Below are 26,098 nucleotides of genomic sequence, written 5' to 3'. Positions count from 1 at the left end.
ATTCAGTATCTACCTACTAGACTTAGATGCTTTCAAGTACATAAAGACTTAGATGCTTGGGCCCTATTACTGTAGTATGTTGCATTCTTGCTGCTTAGTTTAATGGCATCTGAATAAAATCCAATGGCTTTCTGCTACTGCTTGCCCTTGTAAACTAGTTATTTTCTATTTCCACCTTCAAAAAAAAAAAACTCAAAAAGACAATGATAAATGCCATTTTTTCAAAATTTTTAATGTCATTTTTTTTTGTGAAAAGAAAAACAACAAACAAATGGACCAACGTTTTTCATGATAACTCCAAGAACGTTTCAAATGAATCATTTGATCTATGGTAGAGCCAGCATAAAGATGAAAGTTATCAAGCCATCAACCTACAAGTTTAGCTCAGCTAACAAATGAAAATACTCTCTACTGAACAATTCCTATCATATAAAATTACCATAATTGTTTCATTAAAACCAGATTTGATCACATAAATGTTTCTTAACACAATATTTTAGCTTTAATGAGATTCGAACTTAAAAGCCCGAATATACAACCAAAGTTTCTCATTTTAATTGTAAAGTTTATAGGTTTATTATTTTTCTTAACAAGATTATATGGGAACATGCAATTCATGATAGAGTATTCCAACTTTTTTGAGCATTAACCTGTGCAAATGTTTCTTGCTACTCTTTGGGGTGCTTGGAGATTGCGCAAGAGGCTACTGTTTGATCAAAATCCTTTGGCTTTGAAGTTTGAATCAGTAACCTTTTTTATCAAGTTGATTGCTTTGGTACAATATGCTTCAGGTATAACTGCATGAACGCAGAAAAATGACAAGATGTTTGCAAAATAACATTTGAGATTTCATCTAAGGCTACATCAGACAATATGCTGCTGCATGGGAGTTTAATTTAAATATGGGAGAAATGAAAAGATCGAAAGACAATAAGAGTGCAGGGAAGCTTCACAACTAACAAGGATTCCCTTTGAATGATGAAAATCACAACCATTTCAGCTTTAGAATAAATTAACATCAATGCACATATATAATTACAAAAATAAAACAGGAAATATTGATAGATCCGACAAGCCACATATAACAGCCATCTAGTCACCGAAAATGCCATAAAATAAGCAACAACAAAGAAAACACTTAGGTGTGGGTAAAGCAGAATAAAGAATCACAATCATGTGAAGATCTAAAAGCATTAAGATGGAATCGAAAGATGATCGAGAACAAAACACAAGTTAAAAAGAAAGAGATACAAACAACATTTTGTGATGCTAACAAGAAGAATCTCACCTACTTTTATCCTTACAATAGGCCTCTAGATATCATTTCACGAAGAAGTTTCTCCGCGTTATCATTTTCACCTTTTTCAAACAGAGCACGAATGATTATTTCATAAGTCACAGCATTTGGTAAGCAACCATTGTCTTCCATTTTTGACAAGAAAGCCAATGCTTCAGGAAGTAGGCCCTGTTTGCAAAGCCCCTTTATCATAATAGTGTATGTCCTCGCCTCTGGACGATAGCCTTTAATGGAAAGATCTTGAAAAATCTCTTTTGCATTTTTAAGTCTTCCACTTTTGCACAGGCCATCTATAAGTATGTTGTATGTATATATATATAACAGTTTCAAAAGTCACAGCATTTGGTAAGCAACCATTGTGTTCCATTTCCGACAGCAGGGCCAATGCTTCTTCAAACAAGCCCTCTCTGCAGAGCCCATTGATCATAATAGTGTATGTCCTCACATTTGGACGATAGCTTTTAATGGAAAGATCTTGAAAAATCTCTTTTGCATCTGTAAGTCTTCCACCTTTGCATAGGCCATCTATAAGTATGTTGTAAGTGTATATATTTGGATCAATGCCACTCTCTTTCATTTGCTTGAATAACATAAGTGCCTTGTCAACTTGTTTGATATTGAACATCCCATCCAACAAGGAATTGTAAGTGACTACATTAGCGGGTGGACCTCTTTCGTGCATCTTGACAAGAAGCTCCAAAGCACAAGAGATTCTCTTTGATTTGCTCAAGCCATCAATAAGAGTGCTGTAGGTTATAGTGTTTGGAACCAAGTACTTACGACGCATTTCTTCAAAGAGACTCAAGGCTTCATCGACCATTTTACTTTTGCACAAGCCATTAATCATGATAGTGTAACTTTGAGCATCAAGTGACACTCTACTTTGTGCCATTGTGTTGAATACATATTTTGCCTTATTTACCTCATTAACCAAACAATATCCATCCATTAAGCTATTATAAATAAACACTTCTGGTTTCACACCTTTTTTCATCATGATAACAAACACACTCTTAGCATCTTTGACCCTTCCTTCCTTACATAGCCCATCAATCAAAGTACTATAGGTAGAAGCATCTGGAGTAATGTTTTTCAGCATCATATGATTCAGTAAATCAATGGCTTCTTTTAGTTGACCCCCAAGGCATAATCCATAAATTAGAGTGCTGTATGTGATAACATTAGGATAAATTCCCTTAGCAAGCATTTCAGAATATAAATGAAAAGCATCGCTTACAAGTGTATCCTTGCACAGACTATCAATAATTGCGCTGTACATTACGACATTAGGAACAATCCCATACCGTGGGATGTTTCTCAACACTTGAATAGCAGCTGATGTGTGTCCGGTCTTACAGAGGCCATTGATCAAGGTCCCATAAGTGACTTGATTAAAGTGAAATCCATGAGCCAGCACTCTATCATGAAAGCGCACTGCTTTTTCAACACTACCACAGAGAAAGAGGCCTTTAACGAGTGTATTCAATGTTACGGTATTAGGTTGATAATCCATTCTGAAAATCTTGGCCAATACAGAGAAAGCAAGCGTCATACGACCCATGCCGCAACAACAATTAATTACGATGGTCAAAGTAAATAAGTCGGGAGCGATTCCCCTGGCTTGCAATTGCTGAAAAAGGGAAACGGCAGCGTGGAAATGGTTCGTCTTGGAAAGGGATCCCAAAATCTTGTTAAATTGGATGATGGGAGGAGTACGACGCATAGAGAGCATGCGAGTGAAGGAATCAACAGCTTCATCAAGCGATTGGGGCTGAGAGTGAGAGTGAGAGTGTAGGGATGAAGTTGAAGGGAAGCAAAGACGGAAAGCTGAATAGGGAACACAATAAGGAGAGGGATTTGGGACTTGAAGAGCACACCTTAACATCATTCGTGAGAATGAGAAGAATGACAACATTCTTGCAACCACCAAAAGAGTGAGGGTAGAATCAAGCTTGTTCGAGGTTATTTACTTATTTGTTTAATTGTTTCTACTTTTGTTATCTTATTTAGGCTACAGATTTTATTAATTTCAAATTGAACCCTTTGTTTTTTTTTTTTTGTAATTCTACATTTACCCCTACGATTTTTACTTTCCAAATTTTCCCTCTCCACCCTTAAACATAATTTGTGATTCTGCTAGGGTTCTTGACGTTTCCGGCAGTCTGTCTTCTTCTGCCGTTGCTGTTTGTGCAATGTGTCTCGCTGTCGTCGCCCTGTTTCTCTTCCTCGCCATCAACTCTGATTTCATTCCTTCTCCCTCCACCTACTCCAAGGGCATTAAGGTTCCATTTTTTTTCGCTTTTTCTATGAAAATTACATAGAGTTTTGATGAAGTTCTTGTAGTTAGAAATTACGTCTTGTTTTTGAGGATATGGATAGATAGTTGATCATATTTTTTTTATTTTTTTTTCGCTGCACGTTCTTCTTAACTGCCATGGCTCTGATAAAGAACCGAAGCACGAATGACGAATTGGGAATTAGCGTGGATTCGTGGAGTTACCTGAGGTTTAGTTGCTGCCTCCCAACACACCAGAAACGACTATGATTTGGGAGAAATGGGGTTGCTCGAATTTTTTTTTTTTAAATTATTGGGGGCTAAATTGATGCATACAAGAATTTCGCCATATTAGACAATTGTTGAGGCTACCAGGTGTCAACTACATGTGTGCCACGTCAGTTTTCAGTGACGGAAATAAACGGAAGAGCCAACTTGAATCACGTCTTAAAATTTCAGGGTACAATTTGAGTCAATTGGTACTTCAAGGGCTAAATTGAGTTGGAGGTCAAATTTCAGGGGTCATTTTGAGTATTAACTCAAAATAGAAGCAAAGAAAAAGAGAGAAAAAGTAATTAAAGAAAAATAATTATTTTTTATTGTTTGGTCAGAAAAAAAATTAGGAATAAAAAGTTGAATAATGTTAAAAAGTTGATGGGATTTAATAAATTTTTTTAATATTAAAAGAAAATGGTGTAAAAATTTTGTTATGTTTTTATTTTTAATATTATTTTTTAATATATTTTATAATATAAAAATAAAATTATTTTTTTATAATATTTTTTATTTAAATATATTTAAGAAAAATAAAAATATATTCAATTTTTTAATTTTTTTCTTCTTACTTTTTTTTATTTCTTTCCTTTCAACTAAACATATTAGAGAGTGAGAATAGTATCGAATTTATTGGAGATTATTCTTTTAAGAGAAAATTTTAAACGGCCCTCACAACGAGGTTTAATAAAAAAAATTGAGATGATCTATTCTCAAAAATTAGTTACTTTTACCAAATAACCAATTTGGATGGATTAAGCAGTCAATTTACTTGTCTGTTTAAACAAGTGTCGAGATTTGAATTCTATTTTGTGCATGCAACAACCTATTGGCCAGCAACAAGAATGGTACTGTTTGGTTAGAAAAAAATTAAGAATAAAAAGTTGAATAATGTAAAAAAGTTGAGGCTTTTTTATATAAATAAATATTAAAAATACTTTATTTTCTAACATACACACCGCTAAAGATGATTACCAAAATACGCATTGTTAATTTTGGGGTGACGTCCACAAATTGATTTACACTCTAAATTAAGGGAGGAGGCCACGAAAGGGCACTGGCAGAAGCAAGTAAAAAAGCTGCACTTCCATTACGCGACTGCCATACGCGAAATGGAGCACATCACCTCTTGCATCCATGAGTTGAGAGAAATCAGGGCCAGCGGCAGCAAATTGGAGCCAATGTGTATTTTTCTCAAAATGTGTTTTTCAAAGTGTGTTTTTTTCGTAGGTGTACCTTTTTGGAGAAAACACACTTTGAAGAAAACACACTTTGAAAAAAGCACACATTGACTCCAATTTGCAGGTGGCTCTTATTTCTCCCAACTCGTGGGTGCTAGAGGTGATGTGCTTACGCAATGGGAGTTCAGCTTTTTTACCTGCGGTTGCAAGTGCTATTTCGTGGCTTCCCCCTTGATTTGGATTGTAAACCCAATTAGTAGGCGTCACTCCAGAATTGATAATGCGCATTTCGGTAACCATTTCTAGCAGTGCGTATATTGTGAAATAAAGTATTTTTAATATTTATATAAAAAAGCCAAAAGTTGATGGGATTTAATAAAATTTTTTAATATTAAAAGAAAATGGTGTAAAAAATTTGTTATGTTTTTTATTTTTAATATTATTCTTTTTTTTAATATATTTTATAATATAAAAATAAAATTATTTTTTTATAATATTTTTTATTTAAATATATTTAAGAAAAATAAAAATATATTCAATTTTTTAATTTTTTTCTTCTTACTTTTTTTTATTTCTTTCCTTTCAACTAAACATATTAGAGAGTGAGAATAGTATCGAATTTATTGGAGATTATTCTTTTAAGAGAAAATTTTAAACGGCCCTCACAACGAGGTTTAATAAAAAAATTGAGATGATCTATTCTCAAGAATTAGTTACTTTTACCAAATAACCAATTTGAATGGATTAAGTAGTCAATTTATTTGTCTGCTTAAACAAGTGTCGAGATTTAAATTCCATCTTGTGCATGCAACAACCTATTGGCCAGCAACAAGAATGGTACTTAAAAATTCACATCGCTAATTAAAATAACCTCTAAAGATGCTAATGAAAAACAAACTACTTAAAGATTTAAAAACACGCAAAAAATCTAGATATTAAATATATATTCTAAAATATAATTTTAATATAAATTTTTATAAATATTATTAGAAAAATAAGATCTTTTTATTCTTAAATTTTGATAACTTTATGTCAAGTAAATTTTTTTATAAAAATTTTCATCGAGAATGACCACATTATTTTGAAAAAAAATAGAGATCAAATTTTGCTCTAAACTTTTTTATGCATCTTATAAATATTTATTCAAATGTTGTCACAAAATTAAGATCAAATGGATTTGTCATTTGTTAAATATAAAAGTTTTTGTCACTTATAAAAAATATAAGATTTATTGATTATTTTTGTCACAATTTTAAATCATTCAAAGACTATTTTATCAAGAAATTTTTCAGGGACTTTTTGTCAACGCGTGAATCTTTCAGATACCAAATTTATAGTTAACTCTACTTTTATTAACTTGGCGATTGGATGGAGTTTAGAATGAGAGTGAAGGGATGAGATTGAAGATGAAGAAGAAGGGAAGGAAGGAGAGTGAAGTGTGGAACAAAATTAGGGATTTAGAGAAGAGTACTTAAAAGTTTAAATAATCCTCCAGGTTGACAATGATAACATTCTTGCATTCAAGGTCTTAGCGATTCTCACTCTTTCGTCGTTATTTTATTTGAAGAAGTGCTTTGTACTGATGATAGTTCACTCAACTTTTAAACCACAAAAATACAGTCGAATTATTTTATCATCCACAAAAATATTCTTAAATTTTATTATCGACAAAAAATTTTTCAAATAATTTAAAAACGTGACAAAGTGCTCACCCATAAATTAAGACATTCTATGTTAACGAAAAAAATAATGTGACAATGGAACTCTTTATATGGCAAGTGAGTCACACCATGTTTTTCCGTTAACAGAACAGGTCTTTAATCACGACATGATATTTTTTATACATTTTGAAATTATTTGAGAACATTTTTATCAATAACAAAATTCGAGAATATTTTTATATGCGTCAAGATAATTCATGTGCATTTTTTGGTGGTTTCTCTTTAATTATTTACCATATTATTAGGTGTAATTTTTCATTACATCAAATTTTCTTTGTATTTTTTTATTTCACTTAAAGATCATATAATGAGAAAATATTCTCCTATTTATTAATATTAGAAGTATAACCATTTATATTATCTTCTCTTATCAACTTAAATTTTTAGAAGAAGTAATTTTATGATAATTAGTACAATTAATGTGTTTGAATTGGCTACTCAATCTCTTTTTTAAGACAAAAAAAAATTGAGTAAACTAACAAAAATACATTATTGATCCATTAAAAAAAATTAAAAGGTAAAAAAAATTTTAGTTTATTGAAAATATAAATTATTTTAAATATTTTTTAATGATACCAATTTTTAAATCATGATTGAATATAAACATGATAAGACACTATTAAATACATGTATATTACTAAAAAGTGTATTATTTGTAAAGTTTGACCAATTCAAAGGTAAAAAAAATAGTTATTTGGTCAAGGATTTTAATTTAAAAGTCATCACCTTACAACTCATAAATACATAAGTTGATAATAATACAAGTTGTCACATTTGTAATGTAATTTTACTATCTAATTAATATAATAGGTGATTTGGTTAGCTTAGACGGAAATGATGGGAGTTAAATAATTTAATAATGCGTGTTTAGAGAAGAATAGTCGTGTATATTGGTATTTTATATTTGTATTTGTTTGAGTATTTACACAATTTAATTTAGTACTGATAGGTATTATTAGTGTAATTAAGACTTGATTTTGGATAGAATATCACAAATTACTACTTTATATTTCTGTATTAAGTATTTTGTTTGGGTAAAGTAATTATTCGTTTAAGAGCTCTTTGGATGAGATTTGAATAAGGTGGAGTAGTGTCACCAATTATCACTTCTTATTTTATTATTAGAGATTTTATTAGAGTAGAATATTTATCTAAGTTTGGAACTTTGTTATATTATATTTTTTTTTTAGTAAAATATTTAGTGAATTTTTGTGTTAATTTTTTTGTGTCTCCAATCACACGCTTAGTTTTTTAACAATAAACAATCAAATATAAAAAGAAATTCCGTGAAGAATATAATCTCTATCCTTAAATTGTGTGAAATTTTAGTTCAACTAGGTATCTTTTAAAATATTTTTTTAGTCAATCTTTTACACAAATTTAGAGAGGATACCATGAGGTATATCAAGTACTTATATTGACAGTTAAAGTTTGGATTGTTTTAAACTCGTAGAGTCTACATTTTCAAATTGAATTTTTTTTTAAATTGATTTTTTTTTAACTGAATGATATTCAAATTTCTCTCGAGAGTGAAAAAGATCAGGAGTTGAGGGTGAAAGAGCAAGGTATTTCAGAGGAGCTAAATTTTATCTTTCTTCAGGAAGAGTTTCTGTGGTACCAAAAATTTAGAGAGCAGTGAGTTCGATGTGGTGACAGGAATACTAAATTTTTTCACCTGCAGACGGTTATTAGGCGAAAGAGAAATAAGATCCATGAGTTGTTATTAGATGATGAAACCTGGGCCACTAAGACGCAGGTGCTTGAGCAGGAAACAAATTGTTTCTTTTAAAAACTATTTTCTACGAGGGAGAATATTGACCTGAATGTTATGGGAGATTTCTCATGTCCCTCTCTTAGCAATGAGGCCTGTTGAAGATTTGTTGAACCAGTGGCATTAGAAGAGGTTAAAAGAGCTGTAATGATCATGAATTTTTTCAAAGCTCTTGGGTCGAATGGTTTTCAAGCTCTGTTTTATAAAAAATTTTGGGACTCTCTTAGTTATGATGTGTGGGGATTAGTTAAGAGAGCATTTGAGAGTGAGATTACTATTTTTGAGACCTTTATTGTTCTGATTCCTAAAGTAGAAGCTCCTTCTTCATTAAGAGATTTTTGTCCTATTAGTTTATGTAATGTTCTTTACAAAATTATTTCGAAAGTGCTGGTGATCAAGGTCAAACCATTTCTTTTGGAGATCATCGGCTCACTCTAGGGTGGTTTTATTCTGGAAAGAGAAATTAATGAGAACATCATTGTTGCATAGAAAATTATGCATTTCATGAGGAACATTAAGTTTAGAAAGGGGACTATGGCGTTCAAGATTGATTTAGAAAAAGCTTATGATAGGGTGGATTGGAGATTCCTTGAAGCTTCGTTGGTCAGGTTTGGTTTCTCGAGAGCTACTATTAATCTTATTATGACCTGTGTGACGTCATATTTCTTGGCTATCTTGTGGAATAGTGAGAGACTTCAGAATTTCAACCCGAAAAGGGATTTGAGGCAAGGAGATCCCATGTCCCCATAATTTTTTGTGCTTTGTATGGAGGCTTTTGCTTGTTTTATTACTCATCGAATTTTTCAAGGGTTGTGGATACTTGTGTTGGTCTCCAGATATGGCTCTAAATCTCCCATTTGATGTTTGCCAACGATCTCCTGCTTTTTTGCAAGGCTACGAAAGCTCAGGTAGGGGAAGTTATGCGGACTATGCAATTATTTTTCAAAGCATCAAGATTGAAGGTGAACCTTAGTAAATATAAAGCTCAATGCTCAAAGAATATCTCTGAGAGAAGAAAAGAGGTGCCCTCGGGAGTTTCTACTATCCGCTTTTGTCAGGACTTGGGAAGATATCTAGGGATGAATATTGGGCATGAAAGGTCTTCCAAGATGACGGCTTAGAATATTATTGAAAAGATTCAGAAGAAGCTTGCTAGTTGGAAGGAGTGTTTGCTGAATAAGGCAGGAAGACTTTGTTTGGTTAAATCGGTAATGGCTTCTATTCCAATTTACAACATGCAGATTGCTCTTCTTTTGAAGTATGCTTGTGAAAAGATAGATTTTTTGATGAGACAATTTTTATGGAGCGGCCAAACTAATGGGAGAGGGTTGTCGTTGCTTAAGTGGGATGTTGCTATAACTCCTAAAGGATGGGTGGTTTCGGTGTTAGGGACACCTACTCAGCTAACATGGCGCTTCTTGAAAAATTGGTTTGGGATTGCTTCAATAATAGAGACAAGTTGTGGGTTCAAGTTATGATGCATAAATATTTTCGAAATTCAAATTTTTTTAGCAACAACAATAGTCAGAATGCTTCAACCATTTGGAAGAACATTCTCAAAACATTTGATACTCTTAAGAATGGTTTCAGATGGAATGTTGGAGATGTGCAGCAATCTGTGTGGTATGATGAGTGGACTCCTTTTGGAAGGCTTTGTGATATTGTTCCCTATGTTCATATACCTGAGTCCGATTTTGTAGTAGCGGATTTGTGGCATGATGGATCTTGGGAGGTGGAGAGGCTTGCGTCAACAATTCCTCTTGAGGTCAAGCATTTCATTCACTACCTGTACTATCCCACTTTGGCTGACATGGAACCAGGGTGGAGTTGGTGGCCTGCAGAGACAAAAGGTATAGTGCAAGAGAGGCTTATCATTGGTTGTTAAAGAATAAATTGAATTGGAATAAAAATAGCAACTGGACCTAGCTTTGGCACTTGAATATTCTAGAAAAGATCAAATTGACTGTATGGTTTAGGGTTCATAACGCTTTTCTAATGAAAGTTTTCTGCTTCACGCGGCATTTAACTAGTTCGGTTATGTGCCAGAGATGCAATGTGACTTCGGAGACAGTAGAATATTACCTTAGATATTGTATATATTCCAGAGTTATTTGGTAGATACTAGATCCTCAAGTTATTGATTCGGTTGAAGGCTTCTTTATGGAAGCTTGGTTTCGAAAGGTCATATCTGATAAGGAGGCTCTTTTAGGGGGGCTGGAGTGTGGTGGTTGTAGAGCCATAGGTATAATGATTTTTCAATGCTGAAAATCATTGAACAAATCATAAGGTGGTTGCTCTCATCAGTAGCACAGTCATGGATCTAAGGTTATATATGAACAGGTATACTTCTTTTAGTACCTTCAGGAACTATTTGTCCCGGAAATCTCCTATAGATAATAGTTTTAAAGTTAATTGTGATGCTAGTTTGTTTACTGATTTGAGCTTGGCTGAATTTGATTATCTTATTAGAAATTCTAATGGGGGTGGATTGCGAGTTGTTTTAGTAGCTCTCTTCATTGGTCTATAATCCAATGTGAGCTTTTTGCAGTTTGGAGGGGCCTTCTTTTAGTTTGAGATTGTGGATTGAGAGACATAGTATGTGAAACGGATTGTCTGACATTCTTCATCTTTTGTATGACTTTTCTGGTGAGAGTAAATCTGAAGTTGTTGATTTAGTTAACAAGATTCAGGAGTTGTTATTAAGATCTTGGTACATGCAATTTGATTGGATATGTAGGGAAGCAAATAAAATTGCGGATTAAATGGCTAGATATAGAGGTAGAAGCAATTTCAATAATGTTATTTGGTCTGAGCCTTTGTGAAGCTCTCTAGCAAATCATTATGTCTTATTTAGGATAGGTGTTTTACTTTGTGTTTTTCTTTATTGTTTAGACACCAAAAAAAGGTGAAAATTTATGTTAGGTGTATCAAAGACTGCGTTTGTTCTTGTGGATAGAACACAGAGACATGAACAGTAAACATCTAAAAAGTGTTTGGATAAAGAGACGTGGATACTGGGCACAATGTCTCTAGGATAATTTTCTTTATTTTTTTGTGCCGTTTTAAACGAAGGATAATAATGGACACGGGATTTGGAAGGGTGGACACGGATCTTTAATGAAAATTTTTTCCTTTTTTCCCATAGATAATTACCCCTTTTTTTAAAAATTCTAATTTGAACTTCTTCTCTGTATTGTTGTTCTCAGAGAGGTACTCAGAGAATATAGAGAGGTACTCTCTTCTCTCTACTCTTTCTCTATCTCTATGTTCATCTTCTTTCATTGTGTTCTTCTTCTTCTTCTTTTAGTTGGGGTAAAAAGATCAAAACCAACACTTATTGAATCTTTCAATTTACACAATGAAAATTTTAGATGCAAAAAAATAGAAAATTAAAAAAATACGTAAATAAATTGTACCCAAAAAATTTTGAATTGGTAGAAGCAGAGTTTAGCAAGTATAGCAGGTATCATTCCTTCACTGTCTTTTAGCAAAGGAAAGGGTTAGACGTCAAGAAAGGAGTGAGAGACAGAGAGAAGAAAAGGAGGGTATGAAAGACATGTCTATTTTAGTCATTTTGTATAATATTTTAGTCTTGTCTATGTGTATCCAAACATAAGATTGGACATTATATCCAAACACAATATATAAAGGATAATTTTTAGTATCTCTATTTTATTATTTTTGTCTCAATATCATGTTCTATCCTATCCATAAAACAAACGCAGCCAGAATTATCTAAATTGTAGTGATTTTCTAAGCACGCATTTCAAATTTAAAATTATAGTGGATAAATCTCCGTCATGACTATGAGAAGACGTAACATACAAGTGGAGTAGTCCAACTAGAATAAAATCCATCTTTTACAAACTCTATCCATATCTTTCATTTAACTGTACTATATTTGATTTGCTTTATTTGTCTTCCTTTGAGGGTGTTTGGAAATCTCTTGGTAGAAATTGAATTCAATTCTAATATTTGAAATAAAAATAATTAAATTAATTTAGATAAAATTTAATTTAATTCTATTATTTTCTTTCAAAATCAATTCCAATCTAAATAGGTCCAATTTGAAATTCCATTCCATTGGGATTTCACTTAAAATTTAAAATATTTAAAATATTCTTATAATTTAATTACTTCTTCTTAACTTTTGTCACATTCTTTCAACGTCTCCCACCTTTCAACACACACTCTCTATTCTCTTACCACCTTCATTCTCTTTCATTCCCTTCTCTTTCTTTTAAGTCACTTAATATAATATAAACCTATTTATTTTTAAAGGTCTAGTATGTAGATCTAAAAAAATTATCCACACGTATAGATTTTGTGTTTAACTTAGAATAATGATACCAATCATTTGTTAATATGTCTGAAAATTTCAAGTAAAGTCGTGTTAATCATGACACCAGCAAAAAGTGACATAATTTTGTTCTATTTTAATAACATAAATTAGTTACTATAATTTACCGTTAATAACTAGTTTTGTTTTACTTGTTATGTCCTTATACCACCCAACAAGTTAGTTCTTGATAGTTCATGTTTATTTTTTGTTGTTGGTTTATCGTGGGAATCAAACATGAAGAATGGTGTGGAATTCAAAGTCTACAAACTAACCGGCAAGTGCACCGAGTCGTACCAAATAATACCTCAACTGAGTGAGGGTCGATCCCATGAGAATTGATAGACCAAGCAACAATGGTTGAGTCTTAAGTGAGTGAGGGTCGATCTCACGATAATTGATAGACCAATCAACAATGGTTGAGTGATTCACTTAATCAGACAAGCAGAAAATGATGTTTTGGAGTTCAAAAGTATTAAACAGTGATTTAGAAAGCAAATAGTCAAATTGGCGTGAAAAGATATGTGAGAAAACCGTTAAGGCTTTGAGTTGTTCATTTTCCGGATTTTTATTTCTATTTCTTACCAACTATTTTAACCATGCAAGATTTAATTCATGGCAAACTGTGATTGACTAAGCCCTAATTCTTCAGTGATTTAGTCTCCTCTAACGTAGTCAACTGCCAATCCCTTGGTCACTTAATTTCGATTAGAGGTTTAAGTACAATTCTAGTCTATTAGCCACAAAAATCCTAATTACCCAAATATAAGAAGATTACATGTCACGTATCCCGTTAAGTCCAAGCAATTAGTATTTAAGAGGAATTACTTTCAAACTTTTATCCAAGTAAATTACTTTTCTAAGATTTAACAAGAATTCAATTAGAAAAAGGGTTATCTTCCAATATACCCTAATTCCTAGGATGAAGAACGAAAACAAATCCTTGAAATTGAAATCAATGCATTAATTAAAATAGAGAGGCAATAGTATTAATCCATAGAATAAACAGAGCTCCTAACATTAACCAAGGAGGTTTAGTTGCTCATGACTCAAAGAGAAACTAGGGTTTTAAAAAGTGTAAATTATGGAATGAAGTGCGTAAGAGAGAAGATTTCCGAAGGGTTGAATCTTTTTCCTTTTATATCTGACCTAATTTGATTTGAAACTAAAATAAAATAATAAATTCTAAACCTACAAGATTTTGTTTGTAAATAAAAATAACTAAAACAAAATACAATATAATAATTAAAAGTCAAATCCAACTAAAGATGCTCCTTTGGTGAAGATTAATCCGCATCATTGGCACTAAATGCTAGATTCGGCGTTTAATGACCCAGGTGGCAGAAACTTCCATTTCGATTCTAACTTCCTAGTGCTAAACGTCAGGCTAGTGGCAGAGAACTTCCAATCGTTTCTGGCTTGCTGGCGCTAAACGCCAGGCTTGGCGTTTAGCGCCAGGCTTGGCGTTTAGCGCCCCTGCTGGCAGAAGCTTGGCACATATTACAAGGCTTCTAGCGCTAAATGCCCAGGTCTGCGTTTAGCGCCAGCTTGACTGATTCGAAACTCTTCTCTTTTCTTGTACACGCACTCTACTAAACTGATCCAAACTTCACCTGAAATAATTAAAATACCAAAGCAACTCAAAGTAGCATCCAAAGAGGTTTCAAACACTAAAATCTAATTAAAACTCAATAATTTCACCTCTAAAATGAATAGAAAATAAAGAAAAGATGCTCACGCATCAAAGAGCTATTTAATTTTTTTAATCAAAAATAATTTTTTAAAATTTAATTTTTTAGATTAATCTTATGTTTATTATTTAAATATAATATTATATTAATAAAGGATAAAGTTGTCTAATATCTATTATAAAATTTTAATTCATTTGATAAACTGTTAGTTGATATAGGTCGTTATTATACCATATGCTAATTATAGTGAAGCTGGTTAGTTAGAGATTACTAACTGTTAACTTACCTTAGTTAGTTAGCTGGCTTTTGCTTAACTAGAGTTGGTTAGTCCACATGCTGTTGTATATATAGTGCAGTTGTACCGAACTTTCACCTTATGATTTTCCATTCTCTTTCGACAAGAAATTTGAATTATTTCACCTCTTTTTCTGCTTTTCTTCCTTCTCGTTTTCTATCTCTGAACCTTCCACAATTCCAGTTTTCACATGGTGCAGTAAGCGTGGAAGATTCGCATCAGTGAGAGGAATCGATCGAAGCTCAAGAGAAAGAACAGGTTGTTGTTGAAAGCTCCTGATTCGGCCCATCCATGGCGAATGAGAAGCAAATGAAAGATCCATTCGAAGCGGCAGAGGACGAGTATTCTCCAAGCGACATTCAATGTCGCACAAAAGTTCTGAACCAACTTTCAAGATTTGGAAACCTACACTTGCAAAACAAGATAAACCAAAATCCACCAGCCGTCACTGTAAGTTCGAATTCGAACTATGACATACACAATCCCTATTACATGCATCCAGGAGAGAACCCTGGGATCTCCATTGTGAATGTGACCTTAAATGCATCTAACTACCATTCTTGGGCTCGTGCAATGCAATTAGCCCTCAATCAAAGAATATGCTACAATTTATGATAAGAATGACAAGAATTTTTTGGCGTGGAAAAGTGTAACACATACGTCGTTGCTTGGATAAATCTCTCACTCATTAGTAAAATTTTTCAAAGTGTAATCTGGAATGAGAATTCTTGTGACATGTGGAAAGACCTTAAACACAAATACCACCATGGAGATGTCTTTAGGATAGCTGAATTGGAAGAAGAAATATATAGTGTGAAGTAGGATGACCTAAGCATAACTGCGTATTGAACAAAATTGAGAGCCCTATAAGAGGAACTGGACTATCTGGAACCGATCCCTCAATGCTATTGTGGAGTTTAGTGTATTTGTGGATTAGGAGTAGTTATAGAAAAAACAAGCAAGAGAGACAATTGCACTCCCCTGATGTGAGTGAATCTCGAATTCTCATGAGCTCAGCTGATTTGATTTGAAAGTGCAAGACACTAACACCCTCCTCCAAATGGTAATTTTCGAGAAAGAGGAAGGTCAAATAGAGATAGAAGAGGTAGACAAAGTAGAGGACCTCCTGAAATATGCTCTTACTGTAATAAGATAGGGCATTTGGTGGATACCTGTTATAAGAAGCATGGGTTACCCCTCACATGAGACAGCAACCATACTGAACCATGAACTGCACAATTGCAGCACTTGACAATGAAATTGGAGAAGCCAGTGACAGTCAATTGGATTTGACTCAAAAGGAAGATGGTGAGAATTCTCATCTCTTGATATCTCAAGAACAAAGAGAAACATTAATTGCATTACTTCAATAAGGGAATAACTAAAATAACACTGCTCAGCAAAACCAGCCTGTACAGAACCACACAGGTATACCAATTTATATTATGCACATGAGTTCATATATTTCACACATCTTATTCACAAAAATCTTTTTTTTTTCAAATTTATGGATAATAGATAGTGGTGCAACTGACCATGTGTCCTTTTTTCTCAAAATTTTTTTTAGCTATCACTACTTTGATTCCATCCTTGTGAAATTGCTTGATGGAAGCCAAACCTTGACAAAAATAGTTGGAACAGTGGTTTTTTGAAATAACCTATATCTCACTGAAGTGTTGTATATACCGTCTTTTACCTTTAATCTACTGTCAGTATCTAAGGCTACAAAATAATTAAATTGCCACTTTTCTATGACTGACATGTGCTGTGAGATACAGGACAGGAGTACCTCGAAGATGATTGGGTGTGCTAAAGAATCAAATAGACTTTACACATTGAGAGTCATCCCACTATGCTCACAAACTACCACCATATCTGCATCAACACCCTACACATTAGAAATTTCTAAAACTGCACCACAAATCTCTCTTTAATCACCACACACAACAAAAGCTGCACAATATTCTACATACCACACTCACATGTTTTGAAAATATAGCATAGAAAATAATGCCAAATTATGGCATCTAAGATTGGGGCATTTTCTTGAAAGTAGATCTATTGTAATAAAGAAAGATTTTTTCTTCATAGAATGCACATGCTATATTGAACCTTGTGATCCTTGCCATTTGGACAAACAAAAGAAATTATCTTTTACAAGAAACATTACACAATCTTCTAAAGCTTTTGATTTGGTACATCTAGACATATGGGGCCCTTAGCCATCCCTTCAATTAATGGACATCGATATTTTTTAACAATCGTTGATGACAAAACTAGGTTCACCTGGGTTCATTTTTTCAAATTAAAGTCTGAAGTACCAATCCTAGTAAAGAATTTTGTGACACACATTGAGACAGTTTAGAAAAATTGTCAAGTGTTTCAGGTCCAATAATGGACCCAATATAATTTGATTTCATTTTTTAAAGAAAAAGGCATCATTCATCAAACATCCTGTGTCAAAACACCACAACAAATGGCGTGGTAGAGAGAAAGCACCAACACCTATTAGGCATGGATAGAGCACTTTTATTTCACTTTTCAATTCCGAAATCCTTTTGGACTAATACTATTAGCCATGCCGCCTTTCTCATAATAGGTTACCAAGCATTGCTTTAAAGGACAGCACCTTATGAACTATTATGTTCTGAAAAATCAGATTTACCGAGTTTGAAAGTTTTTGGTTGCTTGGCTTATGCTACCACCCTCACGGCACAAAGAAAGAAGTTAGACAAACAGGCAAGGAAGTGTGTGTTCTTAGGCTATAAGTCACACACTAAAGGTTTTATTCTGTATGACATTAATTCAAGAGAACTGTTTCTATCTAGAAATGTTCAATTCTATGAGGAAGTGTTTCCTTTTGAGAAGAATTCAGATTCTACACCTCAGGGTCATGTGTATGCACATAGTCAGCATATAGATAACACAAACTTGTTTTCTCCCATATATGACGAGCATCAAAATCATTCGAATCAAATTTTTTAGCACACACAATTTCGCACTAGCCCAGGACAACAATCACAATCTGTCGAGTCAGAAAATCATACATTGACACCCCTTCATCCACCAATTGAAAATCAGGAATCACATTCATCCCAGCATTCACCATTACCACCACTGCATTCACATCACTCATCACCTCCATAAATTATTCACCCTACTACTGTCCAAAGACCGAACAAAATTAGAAAACCACCAGCCTATTTGGATGACTATCAATGTGCAATGTTACCATCATCAGGACACATTCAATCACCAGGTACCCTCTTTCCAAATATATCACTTACCAGCGTCTCTCACCGAACTACAGAGCTTTTTCTTTAGCCGTGTCCACCATTCCAGAACCAAAATCATACAATGAAGCAATTCAATATCCTTGTTGGAAGAATGTAATAAATGCTAAACTTCTTGCTCTTGAAAATAACAAGACATGGGTGCTTACCAAACTGCCTCTTGGAAAGAATGCAATTGGATCTAAATGGGTCTTTAAGGTGAAATTGAACGTTGATGGGACTGTTGAAAGGCACAAGGCCAGGCTGGTGGCTAAAGGTTTTAATCAAAAAGAGGGATTAGATTATTTTGACACCTTCAGTCCGGTCTTTGCATGACAACACTACGCGTGTTACTTTCTATCGTAGTCCCCAAGCTGTGGTATCTACACCAGTTAGATGTCAATACGGTATTTCTTCATGGGGATCTGCCGGAAGAGGTATACATGAAGGTCCCTGATGGTCCTGAAGCCCCTGCTGGATCAGTTTGCAAGCTTAACAAGTCCCTTTATGGACTAAAACAAGCTAGTCGCCAGTGGAATACCAAGCTTGTCTCAGTCTTATCTGAAGCTAGATATGTACAATCCAAGTCAGACTATTCACTCTTCACTTGGCGAACTCCATCTAATTTCACAGCCATTATAGCCTATGTTGATGACTTGGTTTTGGCAGGCAACGATATTCAAGAAATTACCCAGATCAAACGGCTATTGGATGCCCGCTTTAGCATCAAGGACCTGGGAAAACTCAAATATTTTCTTGGCATGGAAGTTGCATACAACACTAAGGGTCTTGCTTTGTTCCAAAAGAAATACACAACAAATTTGATAGAGGAATTTGGGTTGATTGAAGCCAAACCCATATACACACTGATGGATTATTCCACTCATCTATCAAAGACCTTTGGAGACCCTATGGATGATTCAAAGCTCTATCGTCGCCTCATTGATAAACTACAGTATTTGACTAACAACAAGGCCAGATATTGCATTTGTCGTGGGTAAACTCAGCCAGTACCTAGAGTCCCCAATGACTGAACACTACGAAGCTGCTCTGTGGATACTTTGCTACCTCAAGAAGGCCCCTGTTGCGGGTCTCTTCTTCCCTGTTAACACTGATTTCAGCCTCATTGGGTTTGCGAACGCTGACTGGGCAACTTGTCCAGACACAAGGAGATCTATTTCTGGCTACTGTTTCTTCCTAGGGACCACCTTAATCTCTTGGAAGAGCAGTAAGCAGCAAACTGTGTCTTGATCATCTTCGAAGGCGGAATACCAGACATTGGCAAATGCGACGTGTGAGGGTGTGTGGCTTCTTGAGTTATTAAGAACTCTTGGTGTTGATCATGCGTAGCCATTCACCCTCTATAGTGATAGTCAATCCGCACTCCACATGGCCGCTAATCCATTTCTGCACGAGAGGACGAAGCACATAAAGGCTGACTGCACATTGTGCGAGACAAGGCCAATGAGTGGATCTTGAAGCTGCTCCCTGTCACATCTGCTAACCAAACAGCAGATTTGCTCACCAAAACACCTGCTCCAGGACCCTTCTATTCATGTTAGATCTTTACACTCCTAGTTTGAGGGGGAATGTTAGTTGATATAAATCGTGATTATACCATATGCTAATCATAGTGAAGCTGGTTAGTTAGAGATTACTAACTGTTAACTTGCCTTAGTTAGTTAGTTAATTTTAGCTTAACTAGAGTTGGTTAGTCCACATGCTGTTGTATATATAGTGCAGTTATACCGAACTTTACCTTTGTGATTTTCCATTCTCTTTCAACAAGAAATCTGAATCATTTCACCGCTTTCTCTGCTTCTCTTCTTTCTCGCTTTTTGTCTCTGAACCTTTCAGAGTTTGAATTTTCATTCTAAACATTGGAATTCAATTCAATTATTGATAGAATTCAATTTAATTCTATACTATTAAATGATTTTATAAAGTATTGCGAAAAAAATTGTTGAAATGGTTAATACTCAATTCTTCTTCCCTTGAGTATTTTATGTATGTCGACTAACAATTCGTTACCAAGCACTCCTAACACCATATAGAATATAGTTGTTATTAATTAATGAGTAAAGTATCGTTTTTGTCCCTAATATTTGGGGTAAATCTTATTTATGTCCCTAACGTTTAAATCGTCCTATTTGTATCCCTAACGTTTGTAAAAGTGATTCAATGTTATCCTGTCGTTAGTTACACGTCATGAGCGCTTTAGTTTGAGTTTTGAAAATCTCTTCTTGAAGTTAGAATACAAATGTCTGGGATAGAATCGATGATCTACTCTGAAAAATAGCTCATCAAATGTTGAAACTAATTCCTACAGCATTTACATAATTCACTTTTCTAGGGACATAATTGAATCTAAACACAAATAGTGGGTATAGTATTAAAATCGAACGCATCCAAATGAGACCTAATTGAAAATGAATACATTCAAGTGAGAATAATTGAAAAATATAATCTGATTTGTTAGTATAATTGATAGTAGGATAACATTGAATAACTTTTATAAACGTTAAGGGTACAAATATGACGATTTAAACGTTAGGGACACAAATAGGACTTACTCCAAACGTTGAGAACAAAAATGATGTACTCTTAATTAATTAAGCATTTAAATTATTTTATAATTAACAAAACAAAAAAAATACACGTTGATTATTAAGAACTGTTTCCATTATCATGAAATGAAAAGAAAATTCTGAACCCCTAACAAGTTTCTTCTTTCTTTCTTTCTTTTTTTTCCCTTTTTTTTACTCTTTTCTGAAATTGCAAATAGAAAATGGTAAGAAAATAAACAATTGACAATTAATAATTCATCATTCCACAAGAATACAAGAATTAGACAAGAGTTTATATCATATATCTCTTATTTATTTATTTCAACAATTTCTTCCTTACACAATTGTTCGACCTTTGTTTAAGAAATAAGAGACGTTAAAAAAAATCTAGCAAATTTTGTTTTCTTATTCTAAATTCAATAGTAATGCTCAAAATGATATTGAATAATTTTATACAACCTACTTAACAACATTTTATAAAAAATGAGATTATTTTAAAAAAATTTTCAAATTTAGTTATAAATATAACGACTTAGTTCTATAAATTATTATTGACTACAACTTAAAAATACCAAGATCTTAAGATATATTATTTAATTTATTTTTTCTTTATGATGTCCCCTAACTCGACAGGTTAAGGACTAATTCATTACGAGTTAGAACTCCATTTAAAAGTTCGTCATTGGCCAATGGATTGCTACATGCACCAAGCGGACTTGAAACCCTGACACTTGTTTAAGCGGATTAGTGAGCTAACTATTAGACTAACCTAAGTTGGTTTATATTTTTTAATCTTTTGTATAAGATATAATATAATTATTGACTTGAGATACATTTTATAGATTATATTTTATTAATTTTTTGCCGTATGACACTTTTATTGTATTTTGTATTTGTTTGCCCCTCTCCTATAAAATTCCTTGTTCCAAAATGTGTATATTGCCTTCCATACTCAATATATAAGAGCTCAGGTTCTGGATCAAGTCTTCATTCTCTAAAAGCTTAAAGCATTACCTTCTCAAAGCTTTATCCTTTACAAGTTTTATGATTAAGTTTCATTATCTACAAGTTTTGCAGGCTATATAGCTTCCATATTTTGCATTCAATATACAGGATATTTATACTCTCTAATAGAAGTAAGAAGAAAATAATAATCAAAGATTAAATTTCTTATGCAATTATGCATTTATCAGATTAAATTGACTACATTTTACCCTTTTGATATGGTTCATTCCCATACATTGCAGTTCATAACTTTTCAACATCAACAATGTATTGGTCTTATCTTAGTTATTGATACATATTCCATGATTGAGCCTTCTCATGCTTACATTGTCTCTGGTTTGTGGCACTTGAGAACCACCGATTTGCTTCTGCAATGGTTTCAACACCAGCATTAAAATAAACCATGATTATACCCTTCACAAGATCAAATGAATATTTCCTGTACTTATTTGTGAAAAAGGAAATTTTAATCAAAGTCAGTCTAAAAATTGATTTATGCAGTATGCACCACAAAATAATAGTATATGAACAACCTAATTTAATAATGCTAAGATTAATTCCTCAATGTATATCGCAACATCAAACATATTCTATCTTGTTTGAGATGAATTAATTTATGTTTACTAATGCAGACTGAAGAGCGATTTTTTGTGAAAGCAACTATTAGACTTCCATCTAAAACTGATTTTGAAGCTTAAAATCCAATGAGTATGGGTTCAACTAGAAACCAAATAAGCTTAGAAAATATTAATTCGAGTGTCTCAATTTGTTAAGAAGGAGACGAATTGAAATCCAAGTATAAAGAAAATTCATACGGGAGAAGTTCAATTTTTGTCTGCCCCATGCTGCAACTTAACATGCTTCAGTGCACCTAGGAATCAGTAATGTAGATCGGTATTACTCGTGGAACAAAGATGAAATCCATGTCAAGAATCCAAAATACTCAACCACCAAATCAGGGTCAAAATCAGTTAGATAAAATAAGTTAATCAGCAACGAGGCTATATCATAGTTCAACTTTTGATACCAAAAGAAATTGTACTAACATTCAAAGATATTCTAAAAAAATGCAACCTCAAATTGTACAACATTGTTTCACTTTTAATTCTTTATTCTAACCTCAGCCATCACAATGCAAAGTAGATTTAGAAAAACCAAAGAAACAGGTGTAAAAACAATTGTACTTGGAGTTAGAATCACCAGACTTTTTAAGACAGGTGTAGCTGATAACAAACAACAAAACTCCAAACCATGTTTTAATAATAAAAGCTTTTCCAACATGTTTAAACAATGTCAATGCAATAATCCCTATATAGGATTTCAACAAGTAATGAAACAGTTCAACTACGCAGTAACAGAAAATCTCTGTGATGAGCTATTTCATATATACATATTTTCCGTTGATTAAGTTTCTAAGAATTACAGCTGAGTAACACTAACTACGAAAATGACCAAAGGTTTTAAGATACTTCATATTTAAACCATGACCCAAATTCACATTGTGTGATAACCTACTTTAATATACAGATTTCTTCAGCTGTCATCAGATTGTAAAAAATATCAAAACGTCAAAAACGGTTAACAAAAAAGTGGGGTCATGCATTTAGCAGATGAATTTGTTTTGAAGATAGCAGTGAAAATCATATACCTATGCCATTAATCTTAGGCTCTTGGCACTACATATCTTTTCATAGGAAATTCAGTCAAATAAAGCACAGTTGCTCATCACACCAATCATGAGCTCTAGGTTACTATCAAGAAATCTTAAGCACTAACAAATCAGTTACAACAAAAAATATCTACCAAAACAGGATGCAATATAGCCATGGCAACAAACAGAGACTCAAAAGTCATCCAATAACAAAAGTTCAAAATCCATTCATAATAATGAGATAACCAAAACCGCTGCTATTGAGTTCATGATAATTCCCAAATCCTCCAATCCAATTGCCACAAAATTTACTAAGTTTTGTAATAATTTCAACAATAATAGAAAAATTATTAATTTGAGTTGATGTATCTTACCTTCTATAAACCATTCAATAAGCCTCTAGCAATCATTTCCCAAAAGACAATAAATATGGGGGAGTTTACTTTAAATATGGGGGAAATAAAAAGATCGAAAGATAATAAGAGTGCAGGGAAGCTTCACAACTAACAAGGATTCCCTTTGAATGATGAAAATCACAACCGTTTCAGCTTAGGAATAAATTAACATCAATGCACATATATAATTACAAAAACAAAAAAGGAAATAATGATAGATCCTTCAAGCCACATATAACAGCCATCTAGTCACCGAAAATGCCATCAAATAAGCAACGACAAAGAAAACACTTAGGTGTGGGTAAAGCAGAATAAAGAATCACAATCATGTGAAGATATAAAAGCATTAATATGGAATCGAAAGATGATCAAGAACAAAAGGCCTCTAGATATAAAAGCATTAATATGGAATCATGTGAAAACACTTTGTGATGTCTAACAAGAAGAATCTCACCAACTTTTATCCTTGCAATAGGCCTCTAGATATCATTTCACGAAGAAGTTTCTCCGCGTTATCATTTTCACCTTTTTCAAATAGAGCACGAATGATTATTTCGTAAGTCACAGCATTTGGCAAGCAACCATTGTCTTCCATTTTTGACAAGAAAGCCAATGCTTCATGAAGTAGGCCCTCTTTGCAAAGCCCATTGATCATAATAGTGTATGTCCTCACGTCTGGACGACAGCCTTTAATGAAAGATCTTGAAAAATCACTTTTGCATTTTTAAGTCTCCCACTTTTGCACAGGCCATCTATAAGTATGATGTATGTATATATATCTGGATCAATGCCACATTCTTTCATTTGATTGAATAACATAAGTGCCTTGTCATGTTGTTTGATATTGAACAAAGCATCCAGCAAAGAATTGTAAGTGACTATATTAGCGGGTTGACCTCGATCGTACATCTTTTCAAGAAGCTCCAAGGCACAAAGGATTCTCTCTGATTTTCCCAAGCCATCAACTAGAGTATTGTAAGTTACAGTGTCAGGAACCAAATTCTTGCGATGCATCTCTTCAAAGAGATTCAAGGCGTCATCGATCATTTTACTCTTACAAAAGCCATTAATCATGATATTGTAACTCTGAACATTAGGAAACGCTCTACTCTCGGCCATTGTGTTGAATACATATTTTGCCTTATTTACCTGATTAACCAAACAAAATCCGTCCATTAAGCTGTTATAAGTAACCACATTTGGTTTCACACCATGTTTTGTCATCACAGCCAACACATTCTTAGCATCTTTGATCTTTCCTTCCTTGCATAGCCCATCCATCAAAATACTATAGGTATGAACATCAGGAGTAATGTTTCTAAGCACCATATCACTTAACAAATCAATGGCTTCCTTAAGTTGGCCCGCAACGCACAAACCATAAATTAGAGTGTTGTAGGTGATAACATCGGGAGAAATTCCCCTAGCAAGCATTTCAGAGTATAAATGAAAAGCCTCACTTACAAGTGTAACCTTGCAGAGGCTATCAATAATTGAGTTGTACATGAAGACATTAGGAACAATCCCATGCCGTGGGATCTTTCTCAGCACTTGAATAGCAGCTGATGTGTGTCCGGTCTTACAGAGCCAATTAATCAAGGTCCCATAAGTGACTTGGTCGAAGTGAAATCCATGAGCCAGCACTCTGTCATGAAAGCACACTGCTTTTTCAACACTACCACAGAGACAGAGACCTTTAACGAGTGTATTCAATGTTACCTTATCAGGGTGATAATCCATTCTGAAAATCTTGGCCAACACAGAGAAAGCAAGCGTCATACGACCCATGCCGCAGCAACAATTGATTAAGATATTCAAAGTGACTATGCTGGGCGCAATTCCCCTGGCTTGCAATTGCTGAAAAAGGGAGACGGCGGCGTGGAAATGCTTCGTCTTGGAAAGGGATCCCAAAATCTGGTTAAATTGGATGATGGGAGGAGTACGACGCATAGAGAGCATGCGATTGAAGGAATCAACAGCTTCATCAACTTGGCGAAGGGATGGGGGCTCAGAATGAGAGTGAAGGGATGAAGAGGAAGGGAAGGAAACAAAATTAGGGATTTGGAGAAGAGAATACCTAAAAATGAAAGTGATCGTTGAGGTTGAGGATGACAACATTTTAGTGATTCGCACTTTCGCTGTTAAGTTTAAAGGAGTGCTCTCTGCTCTCTGGTCGAAGACGTAGACGACTAGACGTTGCTATCTCTGCGCAAATAGTTCTCAATTTTTTTGGGTATGTCAGACAACTTTGTGAAGAACGTTTATATAAACCATCCCATTTTATTAAAGAAAAATTAAAGACTAAAATAAAAAAAGAGGTAAATATAAAATATCTAAATATATAATAAATATTTTTTAATATATA

The 26,098-nt window shown here is 33.7% G+C and overlaps 1 protein-coding gene across 4 annotated transcripts; it reads right to left on the bottom strand.

Annotated features, from left to right (window-relative positions):
* On the bottom strand, positions 1–25,959 carry LOC107644170 (putative pentatricopeptide repeat-containing protein At1g12700, mitochondrial). 4 transcript variants are annotated; one of them, XR_002347194.1, is made up of 4 exons: positions 1,850–3,326; positions 1,289–1,614; positions 651–797; positions 1–175 (listed from the first exon to the last, which is right to left on the bottom strand). XR_002347194.1 is itself a non-coding variant. In XM_021102790.1 (2 exons), the coding sequence occupies exons 1-2, from the start codon at positions 25,849–25,851 to the stop codon at positions 1,301–1,303; spliced, it is 1,653 nt and encodes a 550-aa protein (XP_020958449.1). In that variant the 5' UTR covers positions 25,852–25,959; the 3' UTR covers positions 1,213–1,300. The 4 variants fall into 4 exon arrangements, 2 of the variants coding, with proteins under 2 accessions (XP_020958449.1, XP_020958448.1); XR_002347195.1 differs by having other exon boundaries at positions 1,293–1,614; XM_021102790.1 differs by lacking the exons at positions 1–175; positions 651–797; positions 1,850–3,326 and adding an exon at positions 24,503–25,959 and having other exon boundaries at positions 1,213–1,604.

The sequence above is a fragment of the Arachis ipaensis genome, chromosome B05, assembly GCF_000816755.2.
Source record: "Arachis ipaensis cultivar K30076 chromosome B05, Araip1.1, whole genome shotgun sequence".
NCBI lineage: Eukaryota > Viridiplantae > Streptophyta > Magnoliopsida > Fabales > Fabaceae > Arachis > Arachis ipaensis.
This window is presented reverse-complemented; position numbering and strand designations above follow the sequence as displayed.

What these genes read in the sequence shown, in the direction of transcription:
- LOC107644170 (XM_021102789.1), bottom strand. Translation starts at nt 3,212, where the DNA reads ATGTTGTCATTCTTCTCATTCTCACGAATGATGTTAAGGTGTGCTCTT. An exon ending in AGAGAGTGGCATTGATCCAA is followed by an intron (nt 1,615 to 1,849) that starts ATATATACACTT and finishes TGAAACTGTTAT; the next exon opens with ATATATATACATACAACATA.